This window comes from Diorhabda sublineata, chromosome 7 (assembly GCF_026230105.1).
Source record: "Diorhabda sublineata isolate icDioSubl1.1 chromosome 7, icDioSubl1.1, whole genome shotgun sequence".
Lineage (NCBI taxonomy): Eukaryota > Metazoa > Arthropoda > Insecta > Coleoptera > Chrysomelidae > Diorhabda > Diorhabda sublineata.
In genome coordinates this window covers 27,058,264-27,075,391 of record NC_079480.1, presented here as the reverse complement: position 1 = coordinate 27,075,391, position 17,128 = coordinate 27,058,264, and the positions used below count along the sequence as shown (strand labels likewise).

Below are 17,128 nucleotides of genomic sequence, written 5' to 3'. Positions count from 1 at the left end.
TTGTATAGTAATTAGGTATTTATACATATATAAGGGTAAATTAAAAAACTGTAGATAAAATGTATATGTATTTTTGTATAAATATATGCGAATCAAATGGGAATATTTTTTGTTATTTCACATAAACTTCTTGTTTTCGTAAATATTGTTGAATATTTTATTCATTCCCACAATGTACGCTGAAGAACGAAGATCTGTGCCTAATTTAAGTTGAGTTGTATATTTGAACATTTCCTGAAAAGAAATGTTATATTGGAATTTTTTGTTGAAAATACAGACCGCCAGAAAGGCGTTGAAACATGGCCTAACTGTAGATTCTGGGATCAAAATAAGATGATATACAGTACAATACAGCATTTAACAATAGTATGTTATTTAATAAGAGATTACTCGCGAATAAAATACTCTATCTACAACTGTCAGGAAAAAAACAGAATATATATAAACAGCAATTGTTAATTACTGCCACAACTTCTTTTCTCCGTTGTTATTTATGTTGTCTTCGATATAATATTTATTGGCACTGTACAATTATACTTGTTCATTACCACCAAAAATTCTCTTATTACTTACTTGTTATTTATGTTGTCGTCGACGTAATATTCGTCAACTGCAATTGAATTCCACATTTCCGGTGTCTTCACAGCGATGATGTTCAAAATTAACAAAAATTGTTGCCGATAATTAATTAAAATGAATGAACCGTATAAAGTTCAGGATCTTTTAGTTTCATAAATAAACTAACGTATTTGTCCATAGCAACTTTTAGAATTTTGGTTAGAAGAATGATATGGTGCTTCTTTGAGAAACTTATCCAGTTCCTCCATTGTGAATGTTTCAGCTATTTTGGTTGCTAGCCTACAAACTAGGGTGACTATTCGTAGTGGTTTCATCAGGACGGTTCTGGTTTTTTAACATTTGCACAGGTTAATTTTAAAGGCATGATATGTGCTAGCTTTTTAATAATTCGTCCTACTTAAGTATAAGTAACTATAAATTATCAATAATTATGCAGTAATTGTAAACAATAACATCAATAACGATTTTGTATTACGCGCTTGAACGTGGGCTTAAATTCATTTTTGAACGTATTATACTATTATTAGCAAATGCCAAGAGTGGTGCGAAAAGTAACCCACTGAGTTATAGCTTTGAGGAAACATGCAAGGCTAATTCGACAACAGTGCCGAACTTAGTGCTCGTCCGTGATTCACTACAGGTCCGAGTAATAATCTGATTTTTCCACTCAGGAAAGTTGCTGTCTGTGGAAATTAATCAGCAACTGACTGGGGTTTATGCCGAAAAGGGCATGTTTTTTCAGCAGGTCTGTAAATGGTGCAAAGCAAATGGATGTTCACGGTAGAAGACCGCTGGCTTCGGATGTGATCGTTCAGAAATTTCAGCAAAGAGTTGCTTAAAGGTCAGACTGGAGCATCAATGCGAGGGTATAGATAACAAGAAGTCGTTGGACTCTATCAAACGGGGAATGAAATTTGAGTATTTCATTTATCCCTTGAATCAAAACAACAATATCATCACTGGTTCACAGCTACCAAAGAAAATCAAACCAACGCAGTCGGCGGCTGTGTTTTAAGTTCAGAAGGGGGTACTCAACGATTTCATGGAACCTGATATATCGTGAAACATTGATCAAACTCCGGTGAGCAATCTAGAATCGTCAGAGAGAACGGCCGACGAAGGGTGTAGGGATTCTTCACGACGACGCTCGACCCCAAGTCGCTCTTCAGCCATAGGAGCTTTTGAGGAAATTGTAGTGGACTATTCTGCCCCATCTCCCGTACAGGTCGACTTTGGCCCTCTGCGAGTATCACCTCTTTCCAAAGGTGAAGGAACGCTCCAAGAGCGACGATCGCTGGGAAGCTTCTTTTACTTAGGCATACAAAATATGGAGCACAGTCCTCAGATGTGTATTGAAAGGTGACTATATTGAAAAACAGACAACGATGTATAAATTAATAACAATAAACAATGTTTGGTATTTTCAAAACCTTATTATTGTGAAATTTTGTTGTCAATTGGGTGAAATATTACTTGTGTACGATAATTTCGAGACTTGAATATACCGATAATGTAACTGTCCAATTTCATTTTTAATTTATTAGATTTTGGTATTTGTATTTGTATTTGTAATTTACTTACTTTTCCTACATCGCTCAGTACACATTCTATAGTGTCAGCCACTGCCTCTTTCGTTATAAATGACTCAGAAATTGAAGATCCTGACCCAACAGCCATCGCTTGTTCGGATTGCTTTATAGCTATTCCGTATATATCACGTGATTGTCTGAAAATAAAGCAATAAAAAGCCTTTACACACGAATTGTATACAATATTTTTTCTACTAGCGGAATATATATCAAAATACAGAAGTTTAAGAGTAATTTTTCTTATAAAATGTACTATGTATTCATAAATATTTTGAACATTTGTCAACTCTTCTCATTGGCATGTATAAATCATTATTTGTACATAAGTGGAAAAATAAAAAATGGTATTAGCGCGACTTGAACCTGGGACCTCCCGCATGTGAGCCTCGGAGTCTAGCCACTACATTACGGTGACCTTAATAATATGTTTTTACGCACTATGTCTCTTTACGCCTAGTGAGTAAAGTAAAGTTTTACGCACTCGAAAGTGTTTCTAAAGTACGTACTTTACACACGGTAGTAGAAAAAAAAGTTTTTTGAATAGCGGATGAATGAGCAGGTACATTATCGTGATGGTACAAATGCAGTTGTTTTTCGTCAAACTCAGCATAACATTGGGCAGTTAACGTTTTCCCTTTTTCTATATAATCAATAAATATAACACCTTTGGACTCCGATTATTCGATGCCTATGACCTTTTTCGCCGAAAAATGGTTTTCACGAAAATGATCCCATCGCAAAGTTCAGTAATATTCTTCTATGACTATCAGAGGTCTTTCTGCAGTTAGGTTGACATGTTGCTTCGCAGTGGCGTCGTTTTCCGAGAAAAGAAAAGCCAAGTTATCAGCATGAGTCTGTGTATAAAAGTCTGCCCTGTTAGGTCTACCATTGAACCGTCAACGACCAGACTCACAGGGTTGGAGACAAAACTCTGCACTCGGCTGATACTTGTCGCTGAGAAAGCATCTTATCAGACATATTTAGGTGCCGCATCTTTCGTTTTTTCGACAGAGTACTTCAAAAGAAGTATTGTAGAATGATCCTTCAATATCAAGGAATACCGCCAGGCTCCTGGGTTCCAATGTATCTCTATAATTGAGAGAAAATATTCTAATCTTTTTTGTCATCTATGTATGGATAAATGTTATACCAATGTATTATAATAGATGATAAACAAAATAACATTTTTCTTTATTCAAATATGTACCTTACCTTGTTGTTGAAACATACAGCAACTGTATGATAGACATTCTGTTTCCCGTAACAATTTCAGGCAACTTGTTCATTCTGATCAGTGTATAATAAATTTTATAGTTATCTGACAATTTTTACCATTTGCTAGGTGTTTTCAAATGAACATTTTGAAGCTTAGACTCGGAAAAATTACTAAACATGTATTGGCACTCATTCATTCACATAGATTTACAAAAGTTGACTGAAAAACACCGAAAATGACTAATATTTGCAGGCGAGAGCGACAAACTTGCAAACTACAAAAGCACATTCGTTGCCAAAGAAAAGCGGATTCTGAACAGCAAAAAATAGAGAATTTTTTAATGGAAAAGAAGAAAAAAGCGTCGAGAGTGAAATCGAGAGTAGACCAAAACCAATTTATTGTCAAAAATCGATTTTATTCATCAATATTAGCTCCTTCAAGAGAAATACAATCATTCCAACGCTTCTCTAATTTCTCATTTGCCGTGTTTGTAGAAGGATTTGTTTTTTTTTCCTCAAAATAAACTTCAGTTTCAGCAATTGCTTCTTCATTTGAGCTCAATTTCTCACCAGCGAGCATTTTTTTAAGATCGGAAAATAGCTAGTAGTCACTGGGGGCTATATCTGACTCATACGGTGGATGAAGAAGCAATTCGGAGTGTAATTCGTTCAATTTAACTTGGTGAAACAGTTTTTTCTCTTCGACATCTGAGGCCGTTTTTCCTTTATTTTTGCATTCAACCGATCCAATAACTCTGTATAGCTGTCGCTTTTGATTGTCTCTCCTTATAGAAATAGTCGATAAGCGCCGTAACCTTCTCAACTGACTGTTGCGTCTTTGGATGCTTCGGACGTTGTTCACGGGTTGCAGTCCACTCAGATGATGATCGTTTAGATTCCGGAGTGAAGTGATCGATCCATGGTTCATCCATTGTCACATATCGATTTGATACGTGTAACATGGCCAAACGTTGCTCTGTATTATCAACACATTGTTGTTTTTGATCGACTGTGAGTAAACGCAGCACCTACTTTGAAAAAAGCTTTCTCATGGTCCAATATTCGTGCATAATTGTAAACACAGTGCCTTTTGATATCTTTACGGCCTCAGCTATCTCACGCCATTTGAATTTACGATTAGATATAACCATTTTGTAGACTGTTCAATTGTTTTTTGCAGTAACCACTAAATGGCTGTTTTCTATTAAGCAGAGTCCAGTCCAACACTTTTGAAGCCACTGCTGAACTTGTAAGTATTTTTTACATCAAGAAGCAATGATAAATTGACACACGAAATTATTTTGAATCCATTGTTTTGAAAATAGCAAGCAGTAGCTTCACTTAAATGGCTGTCACTTATTTGATCGAAATGTCATGAAATTTTATACATTTAGTCTTTTGAAAGTTGGTAGGTACTACTAAATAATCGTCAACGATTTGACAATGTTATAGATCTAGTTTTGGTAAGTATAAGTTTACATGTACGGTATAATGATGTATTAGATTTTAACCAAAATAAACCTTACCGTAAAATGTGCTGATCTAATTTCCTTATTTGTTGTAGATTCGAAAGGTATTCCAAATAAGACGCGATCGTCGCACCGGAACAAGCATATATATCCGGTATTACTATTCGAGATTTTCCGGTTAAAATTTTATGCGCAGTTGGAGTTACAGGACAATCCGCAGCTTCCAAAATCACTTTTGCTTTAACATTTTCGGCGATGTAACAATTAAGACTTTTATGTTTGGCTGCGAAGATTAATATATCAACTTTTTCTTTATAGATACTATCATCAGTTTCTGGTTTCGTCATGCCAAAACCTTGGATTGAACCGGTTTTTTGTTTATGTTCGTACAATTTCTAAAATGAAAGTAAATACCATGATGATTTCATTCATGTGAAATAATCACTCAAGTACAATGAAAAATAATTCTTAGTTTATAACCATTGCGCCTAAAAAACTTATTTTAGAATTCAATAAAATAAGTAGTCACTACATTGATTGCTTCAAAGTAATTTTGAATATTTCAGAGTACATCTACGGATATGTTAGTTACAGCTTAACGAATATCATTCTTAATCTAAAATAATATATGAAAGTGTGATTTTTCATAGAGGAAATACCTCTTAAAACAAGCGGAAGAAGCAAGACCAGCAACATGTTTCAAAGAACAGCGTTTACGGAATTGTAAAACAAACATTATTTTACTTTATGGAAATGGATTCTTCTACTTCTTTAAATAACTAATTGTCTCGAGATTATGCTCCCAAAAAATATTCGTCACTTGAATTTTAACAAAGCCCAAAGCGCAGTATTGAAATGTAGACGGAAAGCACGTAACCCAACCTAACCTAACCAAACCAAGCCTATGAAAGGTTATCGTAAATAACGCTGCAAAGGCGCTGTCGCAAAATGATCTGATGACGTCGTAATCTATCGCAAAACGACCGCAAACGCACTTTCTATTCGTCGCAACTTGTTTTGATGATACCGCATTCTATGGCAAAATGTCGCCTCTCATTTAACCTTTGTTTGAACCCGATCACGTCACATTCTATCGGAAAACAATCGCAAAAAAATGTTTGAAATCGAAAGATGGTCTCCAAGGTAACGGAGCCCTTTAATCGACGATGATTGGGCAGCTTCTATAATCCAATAAGTAGCTGTCGCTTTCAGGTATCAAATTCAAATTAAGACGCAGTTCTGTTCATTCATTTTTTATCGAGGTCGTTAATTTATATTAACTCCTATTCAGAATTAACACACTACTAAGAAAAATGTAATTATGTCTTTGTTTTAGCATTCTTTATTCAATTTATAGTTCTATGTTTCTTCACGTTTCCTTTGTCATGAGAGTCGTCACCTCTTTGGAATGACTCTATTCCTTCTTATTATCCTTTTATATATCTCGATATTCAGCCTTATGTAACGATACGTTAAAAGGTTGGTATGCGACTTGTTTGGTTTGATAGGACCATATAATAGGCGATCAACCCCTAATTCTTTTTCCCTGTACTTTTCCCATCACTATAAGCTTGTCTATATTGTCATCTTGTGTTTTGTATATTGCTCGAAAATGAGCCCTCGGAAAGAACACACCTTGTAGTCTTTACTTCATGGCATCGTATTCTTGGTCATACTCGTTCCTCTTTCAACGACTACCAATTTAGAGTTAGTAGAATATAAATAAAGGTAATTAGTCAATTATACACCACAAAACATCTATTTTTAATGAAAGTTCTAAAGATTATACAAAATTTGGTGATCAGATACAAAAACTTAAGAGTAATGAAAAATTACAAAATTTTTCAAACAAACGTTCCAGTTTACAAAAGAATGAACTTCCATAACTCGTAGTACTATTTCGAGATCTTATAACCGTTACTGAACTTTTGGATTGTTGCTTAAATAATGATTTCCAATTAAAAGAGAACAACACGCTTCAACACTTTACATACTCGTTGGGGTAGCTTCAAAAATCCGAACTAATTTTTCCCAAAGCTGCAACTCACGGTTGCACGGTGGCTACACGTGTACAAAAATTGAAGTATCTACAATAAATGAAGCACACGTAATTTTGTATAATGTTTTCTAGACATCATTCATCCAAACATCGATAATAATCTACTGTAAATAATCTGAATCTTCTACCAGTCAACTAGCTCCTTTTTGTCTTCTCCAAACGGTTAAAATAGAAACACTACAGATCTATAAGGTCCGAGTTCATTACTTAACTATTTCCCCATAGTATTTCTGTTTCTTTTCACATTTTCTATAGTGTGTTACGGTTTCCCTAAATCTTTGAACGATTTGGCTTAACACTTAGTAATTTGGCCAGATTACGAATACTTATTCTCTCTTCTCTCTCTTCTACGATAGTTAAAACAAAGAAAAAGAATATCTTTCGTAAATTTAACGTCTTGCGTTGAGGCACTAGGTATTAAAATCAATCATCCTTTCACAAATTAACACTCACCAATTTGGTTTGTGATTTCCGTTGAGTAATTAGGATCTTACCTGTAAATCGATACCTTTGGAATCGTATAAATACGCATCGTGATCTTTGACACCAACACAAATGGCACCTTTCTGTACTAACATTTCTGCCAAGGTACTGCCTACGTTACCCAAACCCTATAAATGCAAATATTTAATGAAAAATGGATTTTATGTGGTATGAATGTACTACGATCTATTTAAAAACATCCTAATATTTCTAAATAAAATGTCTAATGATGTTGCGAGTGTAAATCGTCAGTAGCACGTATTTTAAAGCACATAAAATGCAACCTTACTATCCGTCAGGCGTTTCTGGAAGATGATGCTGATGGAAAACAACAATTTTTAATGAAATCTTGGATGAACTAAGCACAAACAAGTAAAGAACGTTTTGTTTTGCGACGAATGTACCCTAGTGTGGATAAAAATTCAAACTGGAGAGTTTGGATAGAAATTGTAGGAAATCAAGTAATAGGGGCAATATTGTTCAACGGAAGCCTTCATGGAAAACACAAGAATTTCACTAATCCGACACTTTAATAGACCGGCACGTCCAACAACCTAGTGCTTTATAGAACTGCTTCAGAATGGTCGGGGATACATGGGGCTTGAAACCCAAAATGATGAATTGGATGTTCAAATCTACTGTGCGACCTATCATAAGGTTAAGCAGCTTTCATATGGTGGCCATGAACGAAAATCAAAATTGGGGAAATAGCCCTAGATAGATGCAAAACAGGCGCGACATGGTTATGCTCCACGGCAGCACTACAAGTCATTTTAGGCTTGCCCTCTTTGAAGACCTTCATAGAAAGTGAAGCAATAAAGTGGGCAATAAACGCATGTAAGGAACAGAACATGAAGCCCGGCGACCTGCCCGGACATCTTAGCATTGTAAAGGAATGTGAGATATGGTCACGGACACCATGTCTTCGTAACTATGCTTTACCGAAAACTATAAAATTATAATAACAAATCGACAGTAATGGATAAATGCAGAGAGTGCGCTCCCACAAGGCTCAACAGTATTCTACACTGACAGCTCGAAAACGGAAAATGGACATGTAGAGACAGGAACATACTGCCTAGGAACCAAGCTCGCTATTCCAATGGGCTCAGAAACTTCCATTTTTCAAAAGAAAACATACGCTTTCCTTAGATGTGCAGCTTGCTGCGCAGAACGTAACTACTACAATACAAAGATATTTATCCTGTCAGAGTGCGAGACAATCCATAAAAAAGTCTACGGTACTTACATTCAAGCCAGAAAAGGTAAGCCGCGTAGCCCCCAGACGGGTAGCTTACTTTACAAAGTCGTTGCTGGTAAACATTTCGAGGTACACCATAGATGAATAAGTCAAAATGTTAGCGAAGAATTCACGACCTTATGCTCTAGTTCATCTAATCTAATCCCTTAGAAGTTTTTTGAAGATGATGCTGATAGAAAACTACAATTTTTGATAAAATCTTGAATGAACTAAACACAAACAAGTAAAGATATTCTGTTATGGTACGAATGTACTCTAGTATTAAAAGGTGAATCGAATCTATATATTAATAAACGCATAAAATGAATATTTCGATGAAACTAGATACTGGAGAAATCGTGTGCAAATTAGCCAAGTGATATAAAGTTGATTGTAGTACTGAACACAACATCAGGAAAAAATAGTAGACCACGTAAAGGTTATAGATCCAGATCAGAGAACATTGAAACATTACGAGTTGGAGATTGTTCAAAGGATCCCTACTTGTGGCGTTCTAAACACATTCCCGTATCTCGACCGTAGAATCCATCAAAATTATGGAAACAAATTATCAAAAAATATGATTTTCAAGCGACGAATTAAGCGACAATTAAAAAAATATATCAGACATGATTACAAGGAAACGGCTTATTTAAGGGAAGGGTGTACAAAATGACATAGTGGGGTAAAATGACACAGCGCTCGAATACACACAAATTTTCGTTCGGAAGCGCTCGGAAACGAATATGCTATTGCGGAATGGGTGGTATGGTAGTATGGTGGTATGGAAGGTATGCTCCTTTACATTTAGTACCGCTTCGTCACTCAGAGTAAGTGCACCGATTATAGTATTTTTAACCGCCAAAATTTTTTGTCGTGAAACATTAAAAACTGCTATAACTTTTTAATGCGATAAACTGTTGAGTTGGAATATTTATGTTGAGTTATGTGATTGTTGCTTTTAGAATTGAATTATTCAGATTTGTAAAGCGGGTTCTTGTTTTGGCAAAAATTGCATTTGTTTACATAAGGTTCATATGGGGTAAAATGACATAGAATGTGGGAGGGCAAATTGACATACTATGTCATTTTGCCCCATCATAATAAACGTATTAAAATATGCATTTTCTTATAGATAATGCCAAGAAATTACGTAAGAAAATCTAGTAAGCAATCATGGTATCCTGCTTCTATGTTAAAGGCAATAGAAGCTGTTAATAATGGTGAAATGGGGTGGCTCTAGGCATCAAAAACTTACCACATACCTCAAGCAACTAAGGAGACATGCCTTGCAAAAAAATAAGACTTTAAAAAAAGGCGAAAAACGACTGGGCAGGTTTAAAACCACATTTCCTGTAGAAGTAGAACGGCAGTTGGTGGAGCATTTAAAACTGCTAGAATCAAGGTTCTTTGGATTCACAAGGCAAGTAATTAGCCTACAATTTAGCAGTAAAAATGGGTTTGAGCACCAGTTTAATATTCAGAAAAGGGCTGCAGGAAAAGACTGATTAAGAGGATTTCGGAAAAGAAATCGAGATATAACACTGCGTAAACCCGAAGCTACATCCGCAGCGAGAGCGCAGGCATTTAATAAGCCTCAAGTGGCTCAGTTTTTTAAGGTCTTCGACCAGATCATGCAAAAAGAAAATATCGACCCCATGAGGATATACAATGCAGATGAATCTGCTCTATCTACAGTGCAGCGCCCGCAGAAAATATTTGCTACAGCCGGTCGGAAGCAAGTAGGAGCAATCACCAGCGCTGAAAGAGGTTCTCATGTAACAGTTGTTTGCTGCATGTGCACCGCTGGAAACTTTATTCCGCCTGCCCTAATTTTTCCCCGCGAAAAAAGAATTGGCTGACCATGCACCTGCAGGAACTTTATGCATTGCCCAGGAGTCCGGCTGGATGACTGGCCCAGTGTTTTTACAGTGGCTGCAACATTTCCAAAAATATGTCAAGGCATCTCCGACTGAAAAGGTTTTGTTAATCGTGGATGGACATGCAAGTCATAAATATCTCGATGCCCTTGTGTACGCCAAAGAAAATGGCATTGTGCTTTTGTGTCTGCCACCTCATTGCACACATCGAATGCAACCTCTCGATGTGGCATTTTTTGGGCCACTCAAGACGTATTATGACCAAGCAATAACCAGATGGCTCAAAGCTCATCCTAGACGAGTGTGTGTGATGTGTTCCCTGACTATATGTTTCAAGCATCTGAAACTACAAATATTGTAGTCGATGGTTCTGTCCAACAGGCTACAAATGGCCTTACCGATAATAATATTCAACCTGGACCTAGTTCAGAAAATGCTTCCGTCATAGATCCTCCCGTCCAAAAAACTGCTAATGTTCTGACTGATGATAATAGTCAACCTGGACCTAGTTCAAAAAATACTTCCGCCATAAATCCTCCCCTCATCATTCCTACAGCCACTCAGGAAAACTTGCAAAATTCAACACGTGGGGTTTCAATTTTGGTTACACCGGCTGATTTAAGTCCAGTTCCGATCGGATCATTTGTTTCAGGCCAGGGAAAGCGAAAGCCAAGGAAACGTCAGGGAACTTCTGTCTTAAACTCTACCCCAAATTTGGAAGAGGCCAAAGAAAAAAGCAAACCAAAACTGATAATTCGAGAAAAAAGAAAAAGGGTGGTATCAAGAAAAGTCCTTGCAGAGCCTGACGAGTCAGACACAGAAAAAGAGGCTTTTTCTGCCGACGAAGATGAAGACGATTGTGCTTGCATTTATTGCACAGAAGTGTATAAATTTTCCAAACAAGGTGAACTGTGGCTACGTTGCTGTTCCTGTCAAAAGTGGGCACATGCCGACTGTGCCGGGGTAGACAAAAAAACAAAAAGTTTTGTTTGTGAACTTTGTACAGACTAAAAATATATTAAAAAATATTGATGTGTCATTTTGCCCTCCAGGTGGGGTGAAATGAATTTTTCTTGTTCATTTTGATTTTTTTTACTAAAAATTTGTGTTTTATTTTATCGAGGTAAAGACTCGTCTAAGATGTTGCGAAAGGGTTATTATGTTTTGTTTAATATTCGTTTGAAAAATGCAATTTTTTAATTAAATTTTTCTAGTTTTATAAAATGTATGTCATTTTGTACACCCTTTCCCTACATTAATTTACTAAGAAAATATTTTTTCTAGGAAACTTAATTTCCTGTAAGAATACGCATCGCTAAAATTTTTCAGATTAATAATTGACGAGTTTTGAATAATTATTAGTAAGGACTCAAACTTTCACGATAATTTCTTTTATCACCATGAATGATATTTTCACAATATCGTTAGAAAAAAAATAGTCATTTTTTCGGCCCACTCTAATGTCCATAATCCATAAGAGACTTTCTAAGCTATTTGAAACCATCTGGGATGGTATCTGCCACCTGGAAGTTATTTCACTATTTTAGCTTATTCGAAACTTACCGAAATTGTGCAAGAAGACGTGCTCTTCAAAAACTATAACGACGAATTTATGATAATCAAAGGCAAATACGAAAAGAAAAGATGTGTAAGACCATTAATTCCAATACTTTGAATAGATTTGCCCCTCGATTTCAAGCGATTAAATTTCCAGCATCCGCCATAAACACCAAAAAGACAAATTAATTTTGCTAGTTTGAATTTCCTGTTTTTCGTTTCTTCCAGAGCTGCGCCGATAAAAAAACCTTTAAACTAGTGAAAGTACTCAAAATATTGTTTGTCTGATTCGGTATTAGAACAACGATTTTCTCGCACGCATTTTCGTGTAAGCATGGTCAAATTTTCCCAAAGTTTACTTTATTAAGTAACATATTGGACGCCAAATTTGAAAAAAAAAATTTTAAAGCGTTCTTGATTCATGGCAAATTTTTTATATTGATTTAAAATTTTGAACACACTAGGCCCCGTAAGGGTTCTTATTCCTATATCAAAATGAATCTTTTATTGGTGGTAGAGCGTTGTCGATTGAATATAGAAACACCCTGTATATATTACATTATTAATATATTGATTAATATGCTATGTTGTCATATTTAAAAAAAGTAAAATCAAAACCTATTACAACAGGAAATATGTCTAAATATTCAACTCTGTAACGCATTTTCATTATAAATATACAAAATAAAAACCAAGTATAAATGGCTTACTTGTATTATGAAAGTTTTATCAGTTAAACCAGGTTTCAAGTCACATTTTTTCATGAGATCTTCATTGTTCAATATATTATTGAGTGCCGAAAAAGCTCCTTGCGAGGATGCGTATCGATATCCTTCAATTCCCCCTGCTTCTACCCATTTGCCGCAAACCGCTAATTGAGACGATTCTAAAATTAAATACACAATACACAATACGAGGATGTATTGAAAAATTCTTAGCCTACTATAGAACCAAACAAAATTTCGATGTCAAAATATTTTATTACTCAACATATTTTCCTCTTAATTTCAAAAAAAATGTTTCTTCTTGCTATGCAAACCAGACCTCCACAGTTTTTATTACCTCCTCATTGGAAGAAAATTTACGACCTTTTAAGTTTTTTTTTCAGTTGAGGAAAGAGATGATAGTCGGACGGAGCCAAATTTGGTGAATAAGGGGGGTGTTCCAGTAATTCAAACCCCAAATCACGAATTTTTAGCATGGAAACATGAGATTTGTATGCAGGGGCGTTGTCCTGCAAAAACAAACCACATTTGGACAGCTTTCCGCGTCTTTTCTCTTCAATTTTTCCCCGTAGAGTGGTCAGTAATGTCGAATAGTAATCTCCAGTTATTGTTCTACTCTTATCCAAAAAATCAATCATGATTACTCCATGGCAATCCCAACAAACTGAAGCAAGAAGTTTTCCAGCAGATTTTTGGACACGAAACTTCTTAGGTCTTGGAGAACCAGAGTGTTGCCATTTCATCGATTGTTGGTTTGTTTATCGTAGAAATGTACCCAATTCTCATCCATAGTAACAATTCGGTTTATGAAGTCTACATCGTTTTCAAATCGAGCACAGATCGAACGCGATGTTTCTACCCTTGCACGCTTTTGGTCAACATTCAAACATTTGGGGATCCATTTTGCAGCAATTTTTCTCATGTCCAAATTGACGTGAACTATATAATGAGCACGTTCGTATGAAATATTTGGTGCTTCAGATATCCGTTTTAGCCCAATTAGACGGTCTGATAAAATCATGACATAAACAACATCGATATTTTCGGGGACTGACACAGAAACTGGCCTTCCCGATCGGTCATCATCTTCAATGGAAAATTTACCTCTTTTGAAGCTTGGAATCCAATTTTTCACGGTCGCATACGAAGGACATTGATCACAAGGGTATTAAGCATATATTCGTAAATCTGCTTTTAAATACAATTTTTCGATTTTCACAATTTCGCTAGACATCTTTTTTCTTTTAATTTCTGCGTAACTCTGGTTCACATTTTTGACGTCAAACTTTATACTGACACTTCTAATAAATTATTGTTCGTTGCTATGGTAACGCAATATTTTGTTTATGCATGGAACTGGTCTAGGCTAACTAGGTACCAATGCGTTAGAAATGTTGGGATTCTTTTGATTTCTAATAGCCCTGATATAGGTCCCACGGGTAGGTTTGAATGGTATATTTAGACATGAAAATTGCTTGTTCATTTAGATATTTAAGAGAGAAAAGGCAATAAAAAGGGGAATCAATGGAGAGAGATTAGATAGCGCAGAATAGAAATGCTAGAAAGACTTAGGTACGTGAAATATTGAAAAATAAATTTTACTGTACTAACCGCCATATTTTGACAAAGCTTTCGATATCCAGGTCATTTCTCTTGAAGATGAACTAATATCTGGCTGGAAAACATCGTGACCATTACCTGAATAGAGTACTACTATTACTATATTGACACAATAGGCAATATTAGGAAAAACTTGTAATTTCTGTTATTCGCACAATACTATAGCTGACAAATCAAATTATATGATTGAAAGCAATCACAATAAGGTTATCTCTAATATACCCGTTCATATAGTTTTATGATAATTTTTTATGGATAAATAAAATTTTAGAACTTTGAATTCTATATTCATTTAAAGATTATCCAATGATTTAAGGTTATAGTGAGAATTATGTTCACAAACAAATATTGTACAATAGAGCCTCAATAACGTAAAAATCCCTGGTTCCGGCCTATTCTAAAAGTACTTAGACGCCTCTTTTCCGATTGAGTCCGCCGCTTATAGGCCATTCCAGTACTAATGTTAAAACCAGCTATCTTTGATCCTTGAACCGTGAATAAAAGATAGTTTATTAAGCAGCACCGCGGTAAATGGTGCAATTGGTGAAATAATTTTTTAATATTTGCAATATTTGGGAAGTCCACTGCATGGATACTCAATTCTGAGCCACTACAACTAAACCTGTCTAGGTATTTTGTTCACAAAGGCTATATTTATCTGATACTAATTTCCAGACTCTCTGCCTCTAAATCCACAAGATGACACATCACTCAATAAATCGTATGACTAAGTAAGAAAAACACATTTTTTTTTAACAAAAAACGATTTTAATAATCAATGTTATCTTCTTCAAATCTTCTATCAATCATTCTAACTTCTCGATGCCGTGTTTGTAGAAAGATTTGTCTTTTGCCTCGAAATAGGCTTCAGTTTCAGTAGTTGCTTCTCCATTTGTGCTGAATTTCTTACCGGCGAGAAGTTTTTTTTGAGATCAGTAAATAGCCAGTAGTCACAAGATCTGTATTATACGATGGATGAGGAAGAATTCAATTCAATTCAACCATCGTTGCCATCAACTTCTGAATCGGTACATTATCTTGGTCCCAGTCCATTCAGATGATGATTGTTTTGATTCCGGAGTGAAGTGATTGATCCATGTTTTATTCTTTGTCACATATCGATGCAAAAAATCTGATTTATTACATTTAAACATAGCCAAATGCTGCTCGGAATCATCAACACATTGTTGTTTTTGATCGACTGTTAGTAAACGCGTACCCACTTTGAAAAAAGCTTTCTTAAGGTCAAATGTTCATGCATAATTGAAAACACTCTGCCTCAGCTATGTCACGTAATTTCAATTTAAAATTAGATATAACCAATTTGTGGACTTTTTTGATGTTTTCTGGAGTAACCACCTCAATTGGACGACCGGAACGTTCACCCTCATCGGTGGCTGTACCACCACGTTTATATTCAGCAAACCAATCACAAATGGTTCTTTTAGATGAAGCAGAGTGCGGATAAGTTTTAAAGTCATTGCTGAGCTTGTACAGTATTTTTTTCATCAAAAAGTAATGATAAATTAACACACTAAATTGTTTTGAATCAATTGCTTCGAAAATAACAAAATTAGCTTCATTTAAATAACTGTCACTTTTTTCTGACTAATCGAAATGTTATAAAATTTTACACATAATCTCTTGAAAGTTGTTACTTCATAAACGTTATATGGATTTGATAATAGCAGCGCCATCTATTTGTCAACCAAACGACTTGAGTGATGTAGTAACTACATTTTGTCTTGAAACTATTCTATGCGCACAGAAACAACATCACAACGTTAAAAAACAAGGAAACGTTTCAAAATATGTTTAGAATAATAAAAATTACACAGTTTGCTATCAAAATAATGAAAAATATTCAGCATACGCTTCCTAAAAATAAATTATGAATTCTTAGTCCGAATTAGTTTGTCAAACTGGATTGTTCTGGAATTTATTACCCGGAAAGACCAAACGTAGCCAGCGATTGGAAAAGTACTCTTTAAATGAGAACATAAAAAAACCTTTTCTCTCATGCACATATACGACTAGATTGCATAAGTTGACGTTGATAACAGGGAAAACTAAAAAACCAACAAGTTTTAATAATTTTTGCTTCGCGTCTAATATTATAGCCTTTATCGGAATCCCAAAAACAATATATTATATATTTAGTGTACTTATCACTTAAAATTATTTAAACAAAAGTTGATACTCACAATAGCCCTTATCAATTAATGCGTTAGCATATTCTTCTATAATATATCGAAGTTCGTCTTCTGTATAATCATTCGGATTTATTTTTAAACCACCGTGAGCACCTGACATACCAATTCCCATGCAAGCGTTTCGGAAAGTGGCTAAACATGACAATCCTTTCATATGATCTCTAGTTATTTTTTCTCCTATTCTAAATCCTGATTAGGACAAATAGTTTATTGTTAAAACAACTAGTTTTAATTCGAAAAAAACGTATATACATATGTTGTTTGGGACAGTTGACTCTGTCTTAGAATAGTCAACTGTCATAAATATCAGTATTTGATCTAAAATAGTAGGTACTTAAAATATTTGAGAATCGCTCTGGATAGTGGACAACAGTGCTCCACATAAATAGAATAAACATTTATAGACAAAATGGACAAAAGAAAAGTAGTAAGGATTCTGCCTTCCATTGACTTAAATACGATTGAGATAGTTTGGAAAGAAACAAAAAATTGAGCTGCT

General features: G+C 35.2%; 1 protein-coding gene across 1 annotated transcript; it reads right to left on the bottom strand.

The window, feature by feature from the left end:
- Positions 1 to 57: 57 nt before the first annotated feature.
- On the bottom strand, positions 58 to 14,488 carry LOC130446510 (glutamate dehydrogenase, mitochondrial-like). Its single transcript, XM_056782819.1, has 6 exons — positions 14,408 to 14,488; positions 12,782 to 12,957; positions 7,406 to 7,522; positions 4,910 to 5,247; positions 2,161 to 2,305; positions 58 to 234 (listed from the first exon to the last, which is right to left on the bottom strand). Exons 1-6 carry the CDS (start codon positions 14,442 to 14,444, stop codon positions 118 to 120), a joined length of 930 nt encoding a protein of 309 aa, XP_056638797.1. The 5' UTR covers positions 14,445 to 14,488; the 3' UTR covers positions 58 to 117.
- Positions 14,489 to 17,128: the final 2,640 nt, after the last annotated feature.